The sequence below is a fragment of the Felis catus genome, chromosome D3 (assembly GCF_018350175.1).
Source record: "Felis catus isolate Fca126 chromosome D3, F.catus_Fca126_mat1.0, whole genome shotgun sequence".
NCBI lineage: Eukaryota > Metazoa > Chordata > Mammalia > Carnivora > Felidae > Felis > Felis catus.
Genome location: NC_058379.1, coordinates 19,088,983 through 19,107,149, shown reverse-complemented (window position 1 = coordinate 19,107,149; position 18,167 = coordinate 19,088,983). Strand labels below are relative to the sequence as shown.

The 18,167-nt window shown below is 50.6% G+C and overlaps 1 protein-coding gene across 8 annotated transcripts in view; it reads right to left on the bottom strand.

The window, feature by feature from the left end:
- The window catches only part of CABIN1 (calcineurin binding protein 1), a 153,784-nt gene that overhangs the window by 55,896 nt on the left and 79,721 nt on the right, over positions 1-18,167 (bottom strand). For 7 of the 8 annotated variants that reach the window (XM_006938636.5, XM_006938634.5, XM_045042108.1 and 4 more), the window contains 2 exons: positions 11,172-11,354; positions 5,637-5,968 (listed from right to left, as the gene is read on the bottom strand). In XM_006938636.5, the coding sequence (XP_006938698.4) occupies positions 5,637-5,968; positions 11,172-11,354 (515 nt within the window). The remainder of the gene's footprint in view (positions 1-5,636; positions 5,969-11,171; positions 11,355-18,167) is intronic. The other variant, XM_045042110.1, reaches the window with a different exon arrangement.

The following is an 18,167-nucleotide window of genomic DNA, read 5'->3' as shown; positions in this document are numbered from 1 at the left end:
CTTCAATGTGTAAAAAACACAGTATCTGCAAAGTGCAGTCAAGTGAAGCACAGTACAACGAGGTGTGCCTGCATGTGTCCTATAAATATTTCTCCCTTTCTGTGGACCATCTTCGTTTCAGTAATGTCCTTTGAAGCACGAGCTTTTAATTTTGATGGTGTCCTGTTTATTATTGTTACTACTGTATTATTTATTTGTTATTTGTCACCTGTGCCTAGTCCAAGGTCATGAAGATTGACATCTATGTTTTCTTCTAAGAGTCTTATAGCTTTTAGCTCTGAAGCTTAGCTCTCTGATACATTTTGAGTTCATTTTTGAACATGGTGCGAAGCAGGAGTCCAACGTCATTCTTTTGCATGTGGATATCCAATTATCCCAGCACCATTTGTTAAGAAGACTGTCCTTTCCTCCACTGAAGTATCTTGGCACCCCTGTCAAAAATCAATTGACCATAGATGTATGCCTTTGTTTCTGGGCTCCCAGTTCTATTCCGTTGATCTATACATCTATGCTTAAACTAGTACCACGCTGTTTATTTTTTAAAATTTTTCTATTTATTTTGAGAGAGACAGAGACAGCACAAGTGGGGGAGGGCTAGAGAGAGAGGGAGAGAGAGAATTTCAAGCAGGTTCTGCATTGCCAGCACAGAGCCCGATGCAGGGCTCAAACCCACGAAACCACAAGATCATGACCTTAGCGGAAACCAAGAGTCAGATGCTAAACCGACTGTGCCACTCAGGCACCCCCACACTGTTTATTTACAATTGTGGCACAAAACACCTAAAATTTATCTTCTTACCCATTTTATTTATTTATTCATTTATTATTAAGTTTATTCATTTCTGAGAGAGACAGACAGACAGAGCATGAGCAGGGGAGGGGCAGAGAAAGAGAGGGAGACACAGAATCCAAAGCAGGCTCTAGGCTCTGAGCTATCAGCACAGAGCCCGACGCGGGGCTCAAACCCATGAACCGCAAGATCACGACCTGAGCCGAAGTCGGAGGCTCAACCGACTGAGCCACCCAGGTGTCCCTCATCTTGCCCATTTTAAAGTGTACAGTTAAATAGTGTTAAATATATTCACAATGCTGTGCAACAAATCTCTAGAACTTTTTCATTTTATCAAACTGAAACTCTATACTGATTAAACAATTCCCATTCTCTCCCCTAACCCCTGGCAACTACCACTGCACTTTCTGTCTCTCTGATTTTGACTACTTTAGATCCCTCACTATATGGAATCATCTAGTGTTTGATTTTTTGTGCTGGGCTTATTTCACTGAGCATAGTGTCCTCAAGGTTCACCCACATTGTAGCATGTATCAGAATTTCCTTCTTTTAAGGCTGAATAATATTCCACAGTTTTTGATTACTATAGATTTGCAGTAAGTTTTGAAACCAGGAAGTGTGAGTCCTCCAAGTTTGTTCTTTTTCAAGACTATGGCTCTAGGGACCATCTTATAATCCACTCTCCTAGACCACTTGTGGCAGGAGGTGCTGAAGGGCTCAGTTCCCCAGCTGAGCCACAGACAGCAGGTAGGGGGAACTGGGACAGGGGCACCCATGCCTCAGTCTTCTTTCTGGATCCCATTAGTGACTTTCAGAACTCTCGGGATGAAAGGTCCCAATGCCATGTGGTTTCCCTCCCTGGGCTGCTCAGGTGGACTCAAGGACACAAGTTTTTCTAAGCATGGACTGACAGCACAGGACTCAAAATCCTGGAGAAGAGTGTAATCTTGGTGATTGTAAGTGATGCAATAGCTAGACTTAGGGCCCTTATGGCCATCAGCATGTGTGATCTTCCCTAAGGTGTGGAGAGCTCTAGGGAGTCCTGCTTCCTCAGGTGCCCCTGGCCCTCGGTGGAGGATAGTGGGAGGCCCACCTTGGGAAGTGCAGGGGCTAGCCTGTGCCCAACAAAGCCAGCCTTGGGCAGGAGGGCGGCCTTAAACAGGCATCAAGGGTCCCTGAGGGGTGGATTCAGCCCTCAGAAGGTCTAGTGGAGAGACCAGGAGCCATGGGAGATGCTGACATTGAGGAAATGGGCTCTGGAGTCCTAGGGAGAGGCCCAATGGCAGGGGAGAGGAGGAATCTTGGCTGAGGGCCAGTGTATGGGGCCCCAAACCCCCACCTCACTGTCACAATAATTCTGTGCAAGTATCACGAGAGAGGAGCCACCCCTGCAGAGCCAGGATCTGAACCCAGGCGAGCCCACATTCGCTCCCCCTCCCCAGAAATTCTGCTGCCAGCAGCTAAGCAAGTGGCTCCCTGTGTCCTGAGGGCAGTCTCTCCATAAAGGCCTGGAATGGGAAGGGGCGGGGGGGCTCTGAACTGAACAGAGCTTTAGCTGGGGGCACTTGAAAGACCTGAGGGATCCAGAGTCAATATGCACAGCCCCCGGAGTCTCTCTGAAGGCAGGGATGATGGATGTTCCTGCCAGTTGGCCACTGAGCCAGAAGATGGCAATAGGAAAATGCCACTGCCAAGCCCACAGGCGGATTTTATGAAGAAATGTGTTGCTGTTAAATATATACAGCAGGAAGCATTTGTTACCAAACAGCTGTGTTTGGAAAGCAGTCGCTGCTTGTCAGCTAATGGTTCTGCATTAGTCAGTGAGAGCACCAGTTGTGTCCCCCAGATCTGTGGACAAGCTGATACCCAGCCCCCAGGACAATGGCATGTCCCAGACAGGGTCAGCCCCAACTCAGGCTCTCAGTGCAGTGAGGTGTTAACAACCTACCATTCAAGTTGGGGTGACACCTGCTGCTCAGCAAAGGTCTCTGAGTGAAATAAGCAAAGAAGCCAGTGGCGCTGCCCGGGTGCACCGGGGCCTAGGGTGTGGCAGCCTGGAGAGCTCCCGAAGCATACCTGGCACCCACACACAATTGCTATGTAAGGAAGGGGATCTCTTCCGGAATCAAGACCAGCATTCCATTTCAGAAAGCCAAGGAACCCAACCTGGAAATGCAGCTAACAGAAGAGCCGTGACAGAAACAGAGCTTGATGGCTGTGCAGGGTTTTTTGGGAAGGAAGCCAAGGCAGCCTCCATTCCCACCAACAGGGACGGCTGGATTGACCGGGATCCACCCTCCCTGTAGACCATCAGGATGACCAAAATGACCTGGGGGACATTCGACGAAATAGCAAAATGGCAAACTGAGCATGGATGCTCTAATGGTGGGGTAAGTAGTAGAGCAGCTAGGCTGGGGCGAGACTACCCAAGCCAGTCCCAGGCTATCACTACCCCTGAGCCAGGTATCTAGATGGAAAGTGGACAGAACAAGATCCCCACCTCCTCGACCTGAGTATTTAGAGCCTCAGAAGTGACAGTCAATGGTGTGTGTGCCCGAGAGCTGGGAAATAACACACAAAATGGCTTTTGTTTTAGGCTAGCAGAGCTGTGGCTATCCCCTCTCTAATGTTTTTGACATAGATGCTGCTTTCTACTTTTAAAAAACTCACCCAGCAAGGGGACAGGTTGTGAAAATAGCACTATGCTTGGTACCGGGTGGGGCCCTTTACATGCACTGGTCCTTTGCACTCAGACTAAAGCCATTTAATGGGGCTCTCCCTCAAATCTCTCTCCATCCAACCCCACATCTTCCCCTCCTTCCCACAGTGGCTGGTCCCTAATAGGCATCTTGCACTCCAAATTCTGTCATGGCATCGGCTTCTGGAGAAGGCCACCTGCTACCGTGTGGGGAAGATTTGGCTCACCCTGGGAAACTCCAAGTCCTGCTGAGAGCTGACCCCAGCTGGCAAGGGCTGCACAACTGCTTGGGGGAGCATCTGAAGAGGGGGATGCCCCAGGTGGGGGAGATCCAGATGATGGCTGCCAGTGTCCCTTCCAACTGAGACTCATGAGAGTTCCTGCACTGGGCTCTGCTGCTCCCAAAAGAGGAAAAGAAGGAAAGTTCCCAAAGCAGCACCGGAACATGGTAGGGGGCAGGGGCAGTGTCAGCCACCCCTGAAGATTGCTGCAGAGGAGGTTTTATTAAAACCCAGGTCTGCCTGCCTGGGTTCAGAAGGCCTAGGGCACTAGAGGTAAGGTCCACTGCAAAATACAGGCTGTGCAGGGAGGGACCCAGGCTGAGGCATGGCAGTTGCAGCCAGAAAAGTCAGATGCTCTGAAGGAGAGACAATGCTCAGAGTGAGACCCCTTCCTTCACCAAGCCTGCCAACACCAGCTCCCCCTGTTCTGCTCTGACAAAAACCAACCAAACCCTGTGAGCATTTTGGGCAGATACAACTGTGACAGGGCACCTACCTGTGCCTAGCCCCCAAACAGAATTCTATCAAGTAACAACTTCCTGTCATGTAACCATTGCCAAGCCAAGATCCATCTCTCTGGCCAATTGTCCTTCCTGGTTCTTCAAAGGTCCCACAGAGGCTGGTGAGAAGGGGCCGGCAGAGGGCCTCTGGGAGGAAGATGTTTCTGAGCCAGGACCTGACTGAGTAAGGGAGCCAGATGAAAACAGAGACCACAGACAGACTCCAAAGGCTGCCCCTACTTAACCCCACCACCCTGGCCCTCTCTGGCCCTTGCCTACACCAGTTTGGCTCACCCAACACTGCCACATGCTCAGGCAATCTGCCTGATCTGGGCTCTCTCCCTGTCCTCCAAACTGCCACTGTTCCCCACTCTGCCACAGCCACCCTACAGGTTTCAGATTAATGGGTGCCTTCATGGTGCCAGAGCAGCACCCCCACTCCTGTGTGTATCCCATTATCTTCTCTTTAGCATGTGTCACAATGGGACTAGCTTTATTTGCTTGTTTCCGTGTTTTACAATCTGCCTGTCCCTTAGAATGTACCTCCATGGGGGCAGGCACCACGACCAGGACACTGTCTCCAGTGCCTCCTGGGTAAGTGAAGAGTGAAAGAACACACATGCCACACTCCCTGCACAGATGCTACCTGCCAGCAGAAGCCGTCTGGCTGGGAAGTCCCTGAGAGAGCTTAAGCCTGGGGCACAGCTGTTAAGAGTCGCTACATCATCTGCTTTCCAAAAAGAGCTGGAGGAGGCTGTCGGCACCCAACCCCCATGCAGCAGAGGCTGTGAAGATGGTTCTGGCAGCTGTACTGGAGAGGAGAGCCCAGGGGCAGGATGATGGTGAGGAGGCCTCTCCGCAAGATGCGGCCAGAGGGGACAGAGCCTGCAGCAAAGCCCTGGGCCAGAGAGGAGGGGGATCTCTATAGGGCATCTGGGGATATGCCTGTGGGGCCATGCTGAGGAGGACAGGTGAACAGAAGTGGAGAGGAAGCCGGACAGTGGAGTAAGAGTCGCCACACTGGCCCTCACAGGCAAGAGCTGATGAGCCTGTAGGCCCTCACCCTTCAGCCCGCAGCAGTACCTGAGCCTGTGATCTTGCTTTGGGAGCAGCCCCTATACCCGCTCCTCCCTTGATCCCTCCTGTGACCTGTGGTCCTCACCAACTCTCACCTGGAAAGCTGGACCACTCTTGTGTGGACTCACCTCCCGCATCTCTCCTGTCCCACCCCTCCCATGCACCGCTACCCAAGACCTTTGGCAGCTCCCACCTGGGTTTGTTCTGCCCACCGACACTCAAGAGATGCTCCTGGGCCCTGGGAAGATCAAACCCCTCTCCTGCCCCCCATGGGCTGGCAGCTCGCTCACCCGGTGGGTCTTGCTGTAGGTGTAGAGGAAGGCCAGTCGATAGAGGCTCTTATAGTGCTGGGGGAAGCGGCTGAGGCACAGGCGGAAGGAGGCGATGCACTGCTCGGTGAGGAACTGGCGCTGCTCTTCTGCCCCAGCCGGCAGCCCCTGGGGAAAGGCTGCGGGCTCCCCCAGGGTGTCCGCTCTCTTCCTCCCGTCCCACAGGGCAGGTGCAGATGCTGGGGGTTTGGCAGCAATGCAGGCAGAGGCCGGGGGGTCTGCAGCAGGCTTCTGGCTGCCTTGCTCTGTGGCCCGGAAGCCTTCCGTGCTCTCCAAGGACTCCTCAGTTTTCCCTGTGGGTGAGAAGAAAAAGAAAGTCACCTCAGTTTTAATCCCTGCCCCCGCAGGAGTAAGGAGTAATCTTACTGAGGTGAAAGGCACAGCTAAGTCTGTGCCCTTGCTACGCAGCTGCTGGACCCAACAGACCCAGTAGGAGGCATGGGGCCTGGTGCTGGCTCTGCCCCTGCTGGCTGAGGCCTCCATAGCCTCCCACTCTCCTCCCCTGTGAAACAGGATGTCCCAGCTGGCATGCAGCAGAGGGGCCCCGAAGCTGCAGACGGTGGGGGTGGCAAGCGGGGCTCTGAGTCCCCCCGCTGAATGGCAGCACAAGGCTGTCCCGCCTCCTAGGCCTATGCAGGTGCATGGGGAAGCAGTCCACAGAAGGAAGGTGTGGCTGCCACAACCATGGAATAAAACAGCCAGGAAAGGCGCACAAAGAACTGCACCTGCTCTGCCGCTTAGCACCTCTGCCCACAGCCTACCCGACATCCTTCTCCAGAGCTGCTGCTGCTACTGTGCGTGAACCAAGAGCTCACACACAGGAGAGCCCAAGCTGGGTGGCAGGGGCTGCAGGAGAAGGAGACTGGCCCAGGAGGGAAGGATTGAAGGAAGAGGATGGGGGCAAGCAGTGAGGGGAAGGTGGCCTGTCAGGCACCCAGGAGTTTGGCAAGGCCTGCCTGGAGGAGGCCAGAGAAGTAGCCCAGCACTAATGCTGAAGCCTGTCAGCCACTGTGGGCTGAGCTCCTTCCTGTCCTCAGCCTGTCAACCTTTTCCAACTGTAGTGGCAGCCAAAAGGAGGCTGGGGCCTGCTGCGGTAGGGAAGAGTGGTCAAGGACTAAGGTCCCAAGTTCCCCTAAGCAAAACCATCATCAGGTTTAAGCAAAAAGACAGCAGGTGCACATCGAGTTCTTTTTGCTAAGGAAAGAATCTGAGCAAGACAGAGCCAAGCTGCTCATCACAGCGCGCAAGGCTACCTCCTGTCAGTCCTGTCATCCCTCCTACCTACCCTCTGGGCCTCACACCTTGAAACCAACCATTGGGAACATGGTTGTTCCCATTGGGAACACTGTTGTTCCTTTTGGACTCACCGTCTGCACACCCTCCCCTGCCTCACCCACTCGCTCTCATCCTTCAGGACTCCACTCACTGTCACCTTCTCCTGCAGGCCTCCTGGGCCCCAAGGTGGGGTTTTCAGAGTGCCTTGTGTGCCCACCTCTCTGATGTCACCGATCCCACTGCATTTATGCATGGGTGTCTCCCCCTCCCCCACTGCCCAGAGCCTAGCTAGCACAGGGTCTAGTTTGAAGCCGAATGAATGACTGAAAAGCAGGTCACATCTGATCTTGACACTGTGCTCTCTTCTCAGGGGAGCTCAGGAAACCACTTAGGTCCCACAGGCACCCCACTCAGAGCACAATGACAGCAACTAGGAGTCTGCTCAGGGCTGGCATCTTACGGGGACACCACTGCCTTACAAATGTGCCTGATTTCTAGTGTTCAATTCAAGGGACACATTTCAAATGTGGCTCAGCAAACACGTTCTCAACGACTCTGGGCCCAGCCCTGTGCTAGGCATAAGGGAGATGGGGAAATAGGATGAAGATAAAGACCTCCCAAGGGCTCAGATAAGGTGCTAAGTGTGTGCTCACACACAAAGACACACAGGAACACATCTCCTATGGAAAGTGAGCACAGGGTCAAGAATTTATCCAAAGAGAGGTCAGAAGGCATGTCTGAAAACACATTAAAAAAGGGAAAAAAAGTAGTGATGCCAGAGTGAATGAAAAACCTAGCTACTCAGGGATCTGGGTGGCCTGAAGAGGTGCAGGAGACATGGGTGATGTGCCTCACACACAGTGTCCACTCCACGGCTGAAAGAGCCTCACAGGTCACATTAGTGGAAGAAAGGGGGGAAGTCAGAAACGTCAATAAGCCCACACAGTGCTTCCCAGCTAGGATGCCTAGTCCTAACCCTGGCAGCATAAAAGTGAGGAGACTTCGTCCTAAAGATAAAAAGCAAGCAAGGCAATGCTCTGGCCACTCTGGTGCTGCTGCTGGCAATGAGGACTGGCTTAGCATGCCCAGAGTGCACACACCAGGCCACCTCCCACTCTGCCACTGCCACCCCTGCCTTGTGCAAGGCACTCAGGCATCATCACCAGGCCTCTACTTGACCTAGAAGAGGCAGGTGCAGCCATGGGATGGTGGTCCCTGAACAAAGTGGCTGGCAGCTGTACCAGCACCCTTGGCCCATATCCTGCCCCGGGTCCAGGTAGCAGGGAGGGCCCGGGCTGGGCACCCGTGTCCACTGTCAGGACCACATAGGCTGTTGACAAACTATGCTGCCCTCAATTAACAGAGTTCACTTCTGTTTAGAGAATGAAATTTGGGCAGCTTTTCCCTTTATTAAAAAAAAACCTTCAGACTTAGTCTGGGTCTGGGTGGCTTAGTCAGTTGAGCGTCTGACTCTTGATTTCAGCTTAGGCCATGATCCCAGAGTCATGGGATCAAGCCCCAGGTCAGGCTCTCTCTCCCTCTGCCCCTCTCCCTGACTCACGTGCTCTCTCTCTCTCTAAAATAAAATAAAATAAAATAAAATAAAATAAAATAAAATAAAATAAAATAAAATAAAAACAAAATAAACCTTTACTGTTGCTCCATTCACTTTAGACATTGTTTGAAGCTCTGACTCCTAAGGTGAGCTTCAACTAGCTGGAGAGTCATTTGTGGGGAAACCTCCTTCCTGGAGGCACCCTGACACAAAGCAGAATGGAGAAGTCAAGAGGCATCTGCTGGATGCCACGGGAGGGAGGGCACCTGGGCATCAGGAGGGGTATGAATGTCAGAACCATTCTTGCTTCGGCTCAGCACCCAGGGCCTGGCACAGACTTGGGCTCCATTGTGCCCTGCTGTCAAACAACTCCCACGAAATTTGCGAGTGAGCTCTGGGACACTGACCGTGAGAGAAGCAGCAGGCTGGGGGCAAGGCCGTCCGTGAGGGTGCACCTGAAGAGCTGGGGTATGGAGCACACCAGGGGCACACACCCAGCCCTGGCCCAGAACCATATCCTGGCTCTCTGCAGGGCGCCAAAAACCATGGGAGCCCTGGTGGCCAGAGCTCCTGCCCACTGGGAGCCCAGAGGAGAGTGTGTCAGACCACCACTAACCAGGGCCAGGCCTGGAGAAGGCGCACTGCTCCCTATGCTGTCTGCCTCGCACGGGCTCAGAACACATTCTCTGCTGTACCAACTCTCCAACAGGAAGTTCACCAATTTCCAACAGGAAGTTCACCAACTTCACTGCGGTTACCAGGAAAAGCTGGGCTTAGAGTGGAGAGATGTATCCACAGAAGATGCTTCCCTTCAAGCCTACGAGGTACTGCCATGACTATGGTTCTACTTGAACTTCCTTTTTACTTTTTGGTAAAATGTTTTATTTATTTATTTTGAGAGAGAAAGCATTTATTTATTTTGAGAAAGAGAGGGGGAAAGAGAGTATCCCAAGCAGGTTCTGTGCTGACAGCAGAGCCTGACACAGGGCTCGATCGCACAAACTGTGAGATCATGATCTGAACTGAAATCAAGAGTCAACACTTAATTGACTGAGCCACCCAGGAGCCCCTCAAACTTTCTTTACCAGTGGTGAGCCCCTACACTGTCTGCTTAAACCATTGGCTCTGAATGGAAGGAGGGAAGGAGTGGGATGCCCCTCGTGTGTCTGGAAAGCCCTGCACAGCCTAGGTCAGACCACGGCTGACTCTCTCTGAGCTCAGCACCCCAACCTGCATCCCCCACTTCCCCAAACATGGTGGAGAGAGGCCGGGGTGACACAACAGCACCCACAGCAGTTCGCTGCTTAATGGGCCACGGAGCACAGACAACAGGCCTCACCTGTCCAATAGTTAAAGTAATCTTATTTTTAAGACTGGACATGAACAAGAGTTGCTATATTAGAGTGCTGGGACTATAGGTTACTTGTTCCTTCCCCTTTCAAGCTCCCTGTGGTATGTTTATGTTAGTTGCAGAATGTCAACATCGGTTTGAGATAGCGTAAGTGCCTAGTGAGAGAGTGGGACACTGGTCTCACTTTCTGTGTCCTCTTACCTGACCCTAATGGGGGCACTTTTGCCAACCTGCAGGGCATGCAGCCTCACCACGTGCTAAGGCCAGCTAGGGGAGGCTGGTGAGGAACACAGAGCTAGGACAGGCCATCCCCAGCACGAAGGGGCCACGTCTACACGTGAACTCCTGAACCTAGACTCTCCCATCCAGGACCTGTAAAAACACGTCCTAGGGGAGGTCATCGCCAATCCTACCTGCCCCTCCCAGCCCACCCAGAGAGGGAGCATGGGGCAGAGGTTAAGGGTGCGAACTAACTCTGGATAAATTCCCAACCCTCTCTGAATCTCAGGTCTCACCTGTAACATGGGAAGAACTGCGGGGCTGTTTCCTAGGGTGGTTGGGAGGACAAAAAATAGCACCTGGCACAGGGCCGCTGAGCATAGGTCTGGGTTGTTGTGGTTGTTATTGTTTAGCAAGTCCTGGTCCGGGTGGGAGAGCTCTCAAAACCCAGGGCCAGCTGCCCAGCCGCAGCCCCAGAGGGGTGCCGCAGATATCCAGCCTGCCAGCACTCTCCTGCGAGCTGGGTGTGGGGCTCTGCCCACTGGTTTCCACAAAGGGAGCCTGGGGACCCCACAAGAGCCAGGCATGGGGTTAGATCAGGGCCTCCTGACTGAAAAGGGAGGCACTTTTTCCTAGAGGCCTGGTATGATTCACACTAAAAAGAAAACACATTGGTGACATTTAGGATTCAAAGATTTTTTTTAATAACTAGGTATTTAAGAAAAAAATCCAGGGCGCTCATGTCATGGATGTGGTTTTCCCATATGGCCACGGCGGGGTCATAACAACAACGACAGGTGTCACTGAGAACACACTGTGTGCCAGACACGGTGTGAATGCCTTCCTGAGCCACCTCCCTTAATCCTCACAACTCCGGGCGCAGGCCTTGGGCTCCCTCCCACCCTACAGGGAGTGCAGAGGCCCAGGGAGGTGAGCGACTTGCCCAACTGAGGCCCCAGAGCAGCAGGTGGAGGTGTGAGGACAGGAGCCAGACAGGACCTGGGCCACTCGGGAGCCCAGCTTCTTCAGACTGCCCAGACTGTCACAGGCCATTTCACCGGAGCAGTTCTAAACACACCAAGCTAGGTCTTCATACCTCTTTCCTCTGTGGGCCCCTGAAGGTCTTTACCAGTCGGGCCCACTTGGATACTGGGAACAGGCAGCTTCTTCTCCACATAGAGTTTCCGAGAGCCCTCCAATGAGCTGGCAGGCTCATTAAAGAAGTCCTGTGTCGAGCTGGAGTCCGAGAGCGCCACTGCCGTGCTATCCTGGCTGCGCTCTGAGGGGAACAAAGGAGGGAGAGAGGGCAGCAGCATGAATCCACACCAGCGCCAACATGGCGGGGCCTCCCCAGGGTGAGTGTCCTGGTGACTGCCCTGCAGAGGAGACGACATGAGCACAGCCACTGTGACCTTGCTGAGTCCTACCCGTCCCAGAAGGCTGCTGAGCCACTCACCAAAGGCACCAATCTCCACGGTCAACCTTGTGGGGTTTCCCCAAATGGTGGTGTTCTGGTAAATGGTTAACAATTGGCTCTTGGGGTAGGGGGGAAGCCCACATTTGTAGCATTTACTGATTTCTGTGGCATAAATACTCCCACCATGGCCAATTCAGGCTACCAGCCAACCTTATGTCGCTGAACGTGCAGTTGGAAAGAGATGCACGGTAGTACACCATTCTATTGTGTTTCTACCACACAGAGACAATAGGCATGAACAACTAAGGCAAGTAAGAGTCCTGCAGAAATTTTTATCTGGTTGCAATAGGCCAAGAGTGGTCTAGAGTGAGAATGGAGATTCCCGGGGTCGCAGACACAAGGGAGATTGCTACCTACACGTTAGCTCCTCTCCTTGGAGCTCCCCATGCGCTCATGAGAAAGATCAGAGGCAGTGCAGGAAGAGGTATTGAAGGAAACCTTCCTGTGGTGCAGGCCTGGAAAGGAAGTGTGTTCGCCGCTATAGGAAAGGCATGAAGCCCTGGTGGAAACTTTTTTCCCTAAGGAACAAAAGCTTTAAGCCAGCTGGGGAGGTACAGCAAATCTTGCTGCCTCCAGGGTACAGGTGAAGACCCACTGCAGCTGTGGGAAGGGAAAAGAAAAACCTCCCGAGGGAGGGGCAGGAAGCCATTCAGGGCCCAAACATTTGAAGTCGCCCACAACTAGAAAAGCAAAGTCCCACTCCTGAGATGCAGGGACACAGTCTGCCTCAGTCTGCGGCTGGATCGAGACAAGAGAGAACCAGCCCTATCCCTACCCCAGGCTAACAAGCACAAGTAACACAAAACAGTCTACATAGGAAGAGGGGCAAGAACATGGAGAGAGACCGTCTTTGAGGTGTGTACAAAAGGCCTAAGGCTGAAGGTGGGAATGGAACACTGAGAAACCTTCTGGCAAATCAGCCCCCCTGTAAGCATAAGGTAAGGTTATAGGAATTTGAAGTCAGTGGTACACTAATGGTAACCACAGCAACAACAAAAACCAACCCCAGCTCAACTTCTGACTAGCCTAACTCCCCCTCCTAACAGACTAGAAAAGGAGAGAGAAGGCCATTCCCAGCATAAATATTACTTATTTTAGTTTCTTCCATCCTACACATAATATCTGATATTCACTATAAAAATGAGGCACACACACAAAAGAAAAGAAACATTGTCAAGAGAGAAAATAATCAACAGAGCAAGGCTCAGAGATGACCCAGATGTTGGACCTACCTGATGGGAAATTTAAAATAACTAAGATTAGGGGCACCTGGCTGGCTCAGTCACTGGATCATATGACTCTTCATCTCAGGGTCATGAGTTCGAGCCCCACACTGGGTGGGTATAGAGATTAGTAAGTAAACAAACAGACAAACAAACAAATAAATAAAATACAGTTAAAAAATAACTAAGAATAATATGATCTATAAATGTAATTAGTATGCTAAAGGCTCTATTAGAAAAGGGGGACACATTCGCGAACAGACAGGGAATTTGGGGAATAAGATGGAAACTATGAGCAAGACTCAAATAGAGATGCTGGAAATAAAAGACACAATTAGAGACACAAAGAATGCCTTTGTCAAGCTTCTCAGCACACCTGACACAGCTGAGGGAAAAATAACCAAAACTTGAAGATAGGTCAGTAGAAATCATCCAAAGTGAGAGAAAGAGAGTGGAGGGGAAATCAGAACAGAGCACACAAAAGCATCCAAACGATCTAACGTACTAATTAGAATCCCAGAAGGAAATGACACAGACACATGTCAGAAGAAGTATTTAAAGAGATAATGACAGAGAATTTTCCAAAAATAATGAAAGACATCAAATCATCAAGAGTTTCTGAGAACACCAAGCAGGGCAAAGACTCCTCCACACATTTAAAAAAACAAACAAAACAAAAACAACAACAAAAAACCATACCTAGATATCGCATACTCAAACTGCTACAAACCAAAGATAGAGGGGAAATCTCAAAAGCAGAGAAAGACACATCATATATGGAAGAACAAAGTTAGGAATTACAGCACACTTCTCATCAGAAACCATGCAAGTCAGACATCTTTAATGCTGAAAGAAAAAAAAAGTCCATCCCAAATTCTATATCCAGTGAAAATATCTCTCAAAAATGCAGGAGAAATAGACTTCGTCAGAAAAACAAAAGCTAAGAGGATTCCTTACTATGAAATCTGAGTTATAAGAAACATTAAAGAAAGTTCTTCCAGTAGGATGAATTGAAACCAGACAGAAACTTGGATCCACATAAAGAAATGAAGTTCCTCAGAAATGGCTAAAGCAGTAACAAAAAAGACATTCTTTTTCTTCATGTTTAATTCCTCTAAAGTAGTACTGTCTAAAGCAAAAACGGGTAGCAGCCTATTGTGAGTTTACAGTGTATGTAAAAGTAAAATGAATGAAAACAAGGGTATAAAAAATGGGAGGTTCTTGGTTCTTTCACTGCCCATGAAGTAGTATAGTATCATTTGAAGGTGGGCTGTGATGACTTAAACATGTATTTTGTTAAGCCTAAAGCAGTCACTACATTTTTTTAAGAAGGTATAAATAATAAGCCATTAATAGAGACAAAATGCAACCTTAAAAAATAAAACTTTAGGGGCGCCTGGGTGGCGCAGTCGGTTAAGCGTCCGACTTCAGCCAGGTCACGATCTCGCGGTCCGTGAGTTCGAGCCCCGCGTCAGGCTCTGGGCTGATGGCTCGGAGCCTGGAGCCTGTTTCCGATTCTGTGTCTCCCTCTCTCTCTGCCCCTCCCCCGTTCATGCTCTGTCTCTCACTGTCCCAAAAATAAATAAACGTTGAAAAAAAAAATTAAAAAAAAAAATAAATAAAACTTTGTCTTTAACTTTGTGTATCTGAAGGATGAAGCTCAATGAAATAGGAATCAAGAGAGCCAAGTTCAAGTTCCTCTTAGTGCCACTCACTAGTTATGTGACCTTGAACAGGTTAAGTCCCTTGCCCACCTATGAACTGCAACCACACATCCTTTCAGAGAGGTCCATGGCATAGGAGCTTCTGGGGACACAGGGAGAGAGGCAGACATGGCCTCCAAAACCCTCTAACTCTTTGCTCAACTACCTGAAATACCGGCAGCCCATTGGGAGGGCAGACATGAGCAGCCTGGTGGGCAAACAAACTTGTAACAATACTTGAAGTTGTTTCAACAAAATCAAAGGCCTGGACTCTGGGAGATCCAGGCTGCCTAAGTTTAAATCCTACTCAGTCACTTACTAGGCTGGAGAAACTATGCAATTGCCACAATTTCTTTACATTTCAATTTCCTCCTGTGTAAAACTGTGATATTACAAAAGCCCACTTCACAGAATTATGAGGATTAAATACATTAGTACATGTAAAGTGCTTGAAATAGGGCCTGATACTCAATAAGTGTTCCAAAATATCAGCTCAATGACCAATAGTATTATTTCAGAGAACCTGGACCGATTGTTTTAGTAACGTCTCAAACTTGACATTACAGAGATTTTGCTCTGCATGGCAAAGGGTTCTGCTTATGCCAGGCTGAAGATCACACCTGAGTAGCACCATGTCGATGGGGTGGTAATCGCTTCTTATACACTGACATGACAGGGTCGTCCACAGCAGTCCTGCCTGCACAGAGGAACATGGAATTAGGCCTGTGCTTCCAAAGGCAGCTGTGCTGTTCCAGCCTCCTCACCCACATCTGATCATAGAGCAGGGTTTGGAGACAGGGAGCTCTCAGGCAGCCGCACAGAGCCTGCCGCAGCCCTTCCTCCTTAGCTGCCTTTGCAATGTCCGCTGCCCAGTAACGGTAGGTATCAGTCACAGCTGGGCTGGCGGAGCAGTAGAAACTGGGACATGAAGTGTATGTGAGACCCTTCAGCGACCAACACAGAAGCTCTGCGTCTCACTGCTGGGGGAGCAGGGACCTGACTGGACCCCTCTGCCTCACACTTAGTGAGGGGCTTTCCTGACTTGCAAGGCCAGACCCCAAGGCTCTGTGAGCACTGAATGGGGATTACCGGCAGGTCTGCTGCCCTCATGAGAGGTCCCAAACCCAATTCCCCATTGTGAAGAGATCACTTCTCTCAGAGAAATGGCAGGGGCAGCCCATTTGCTGTCTATGTGGAAAGCGGACCCTTGGCTCCAGAGGTCATACGGGGTCACTGCAGGAGCTCAGAAATCGGGAGTCTCAGACTCACATTCCAACCCCAGATCTGCATACTTAGGCTGCTCCAGGCCTCGCAATATGTTTGGCATGTTCTCTCTGCTCTGTTCCCAACAAACAAATAGGATCCCCATGGAGGCCTCCACATCCCAGTGCCTGGCACACAGGTGTGACAGCCCAGTGACCCATCCTGCAGTGCAGCATTTACTCTGGCCCTGACAAAGAGAACACCAATGGCTTGGACAAGTTGGTGGGCCATGCTCCTGCAGTGATGAAGTCCTTCTGATAGGCCAGGAGAGGTGCTTTCCACCAGCATCCAGAGCAGCTGTAGTCACTGCATGGCTGAGCAGCGCACCATGTGGCAAGCGTCCGGGAAGCGGGCCTAGCCAGGAAGATCTCACGAGAACTGGCTTGCTGCCTGATGAGCTCATGCACTCATAAGCTGTTGGGCTTTGGGCCTAAAGAATCGCTAATTTGCTGGAATCTCAGTTGTGATTATTACAAAAACCGAGGATTGGCTTAAGCAAACGGATATTTACTCCCAACGTGCTAATACCCTCCTGATGCTGCCTAGTGAGGGAACCTCTCATGCACCAGAGTGAGCAGGGAAGGCAGCAGACTGCCCTAAGAATGGTGTGGGCAAAAAAGGACCGCACTGGGCTTCAGGGGTGTTTGCTCCTCTGGGAGCAAATATTAGCAGGTAGAGCCTCTACTGAGACTCTTTAAAATAACATCCACAGCGGGGTTGCCTGGGTGGCTCAGTCAGTTAAGCATCCAACTCTTGGATCTCGGCTCAAGACATGATCTCAAGGTTCATGGGATTGAGTCCCATGTCGGGTTCTGGGCTGACAATGTAGAGCCTGCTTGGGATTCTCGCTTCTTCTGCCCCTCCCTCACTCCCCACTCTCTCTCCCAAAATAAGTAAATAAACATTAAAAAATAAATAAAATAGGGGCACCTGGGTGGCTCAGCTGGTTGAGCGTCTGAATTTGGCTCAGGGCATGATCTCACAAGTTCGGACCTCGCGTCGGGCTCTGTGCTGACAGCTCAGAGCCTGGAGCCTGCTTTGGATTCTCTCTCTCTCTCTCTCTCTCTCTCTCTCTCTCTGCCCTCCCCCACTCACTCTCTGTCTCTCAAAAATAAATAAACATTAAAAAAACTTAAAAATAAATAAATATATAAAACATGGGGTGCCTGGGTGGCTCAGTCAGTTGAGCATCTCACTTCGGCTCAGGTCATGATCTCACAGTTTGTGGGTTCGAGCCCCGCGTCAGGCTCTGTGCTGACAGCTTGCTCAGTATGCAGCCTGCTTCGCATTGTGTCTCCCTTCTTCTTCTCTGCCCCTCCCCCACTGATGCTCTGTCTCTCAAAAATAAATAAATGTTAAAAAGAAATTATTTTTCAATAAAAAAATGAAAAGAAAAACAAAATAACATCCACAGCAACAACAGCCACAGCCAAGGAGCAGGACGCATGTAAGCACAGGGACTGTGACCAGGCCTCCCGCCCCAAGCCTCTCAGATATACACACAAGAACCCAGAACAGCCTGTCCTCTGAAAGGATGGAGAGAAAACACCAATATCAGCCCTGGGGGGGTTGGGGGGGGGGGCGGCAGCACCGTGGCAATTCTGGACAAGCCCTTACCCCAGGGGTGATCATGAATGAGCACCTAAGGGGCCCCGAGGAAGGCTGATGGTCGGGGGGTAGTGAAATAAGTCTAGAAACCGCCATGAGGCACCACAGTTCTGCAGTGCCTCCCTGCAGCTCAGAGCTGGAGAGGCAGGGGCTCTGCACACTGAGGTGCCCTGGCTGGAGCTGTGACTCCCCTACTCACCAGGCCTGTGAAGCAAGGGCATGGGTAATGTTCTTGCCCAACCCTGAGAGAGATGCAAGTCTAGGAAACAGAGGATGGGCACATCACTGTAAATGAGAGTCCAGGGCCAAGTTTCTCTCTAATCCTTTCAAAGAGGGTAGGCACAAAGCTATTTAAAATCATCCTAAGGGGCGCCTGGGTGGCTCAGTCGGTTAAGCGTCCGACTTCGGCTCAGGTCATGATCTCACGGTCCGTGAGTTCGAGCCCCGCGTCGGGCTCTGTGCTGACAGCTCAGAGCCTGGAGCCTGTTTCGGATTCTGTGTCTCCCTCTCTCTCTGACCCTCCCCCATTCATGCTCTGTCTCTCTCTGTCTCAAAAATAAACAAACATTAAACAAAAATAAAAATTAAAAAAAAAATTAAAAAAAAAAAAATCATCCTGAGTTTGAATACTAGGAAGCAACCGAGAACTTTGCACCAAGAAGCAAGTCAGATTAAAAGAAAACTAAATTCATTTCTTTTACACCAACAGGGTGAAAGACAACAATGAAAATCTCTTAAAGAATGACTCTATCTCCTGGGCAGACAATGCCTCTGGGCAAAGCCCAGTCCACCTAAGCACATCCTGACTGCCTCCTGGC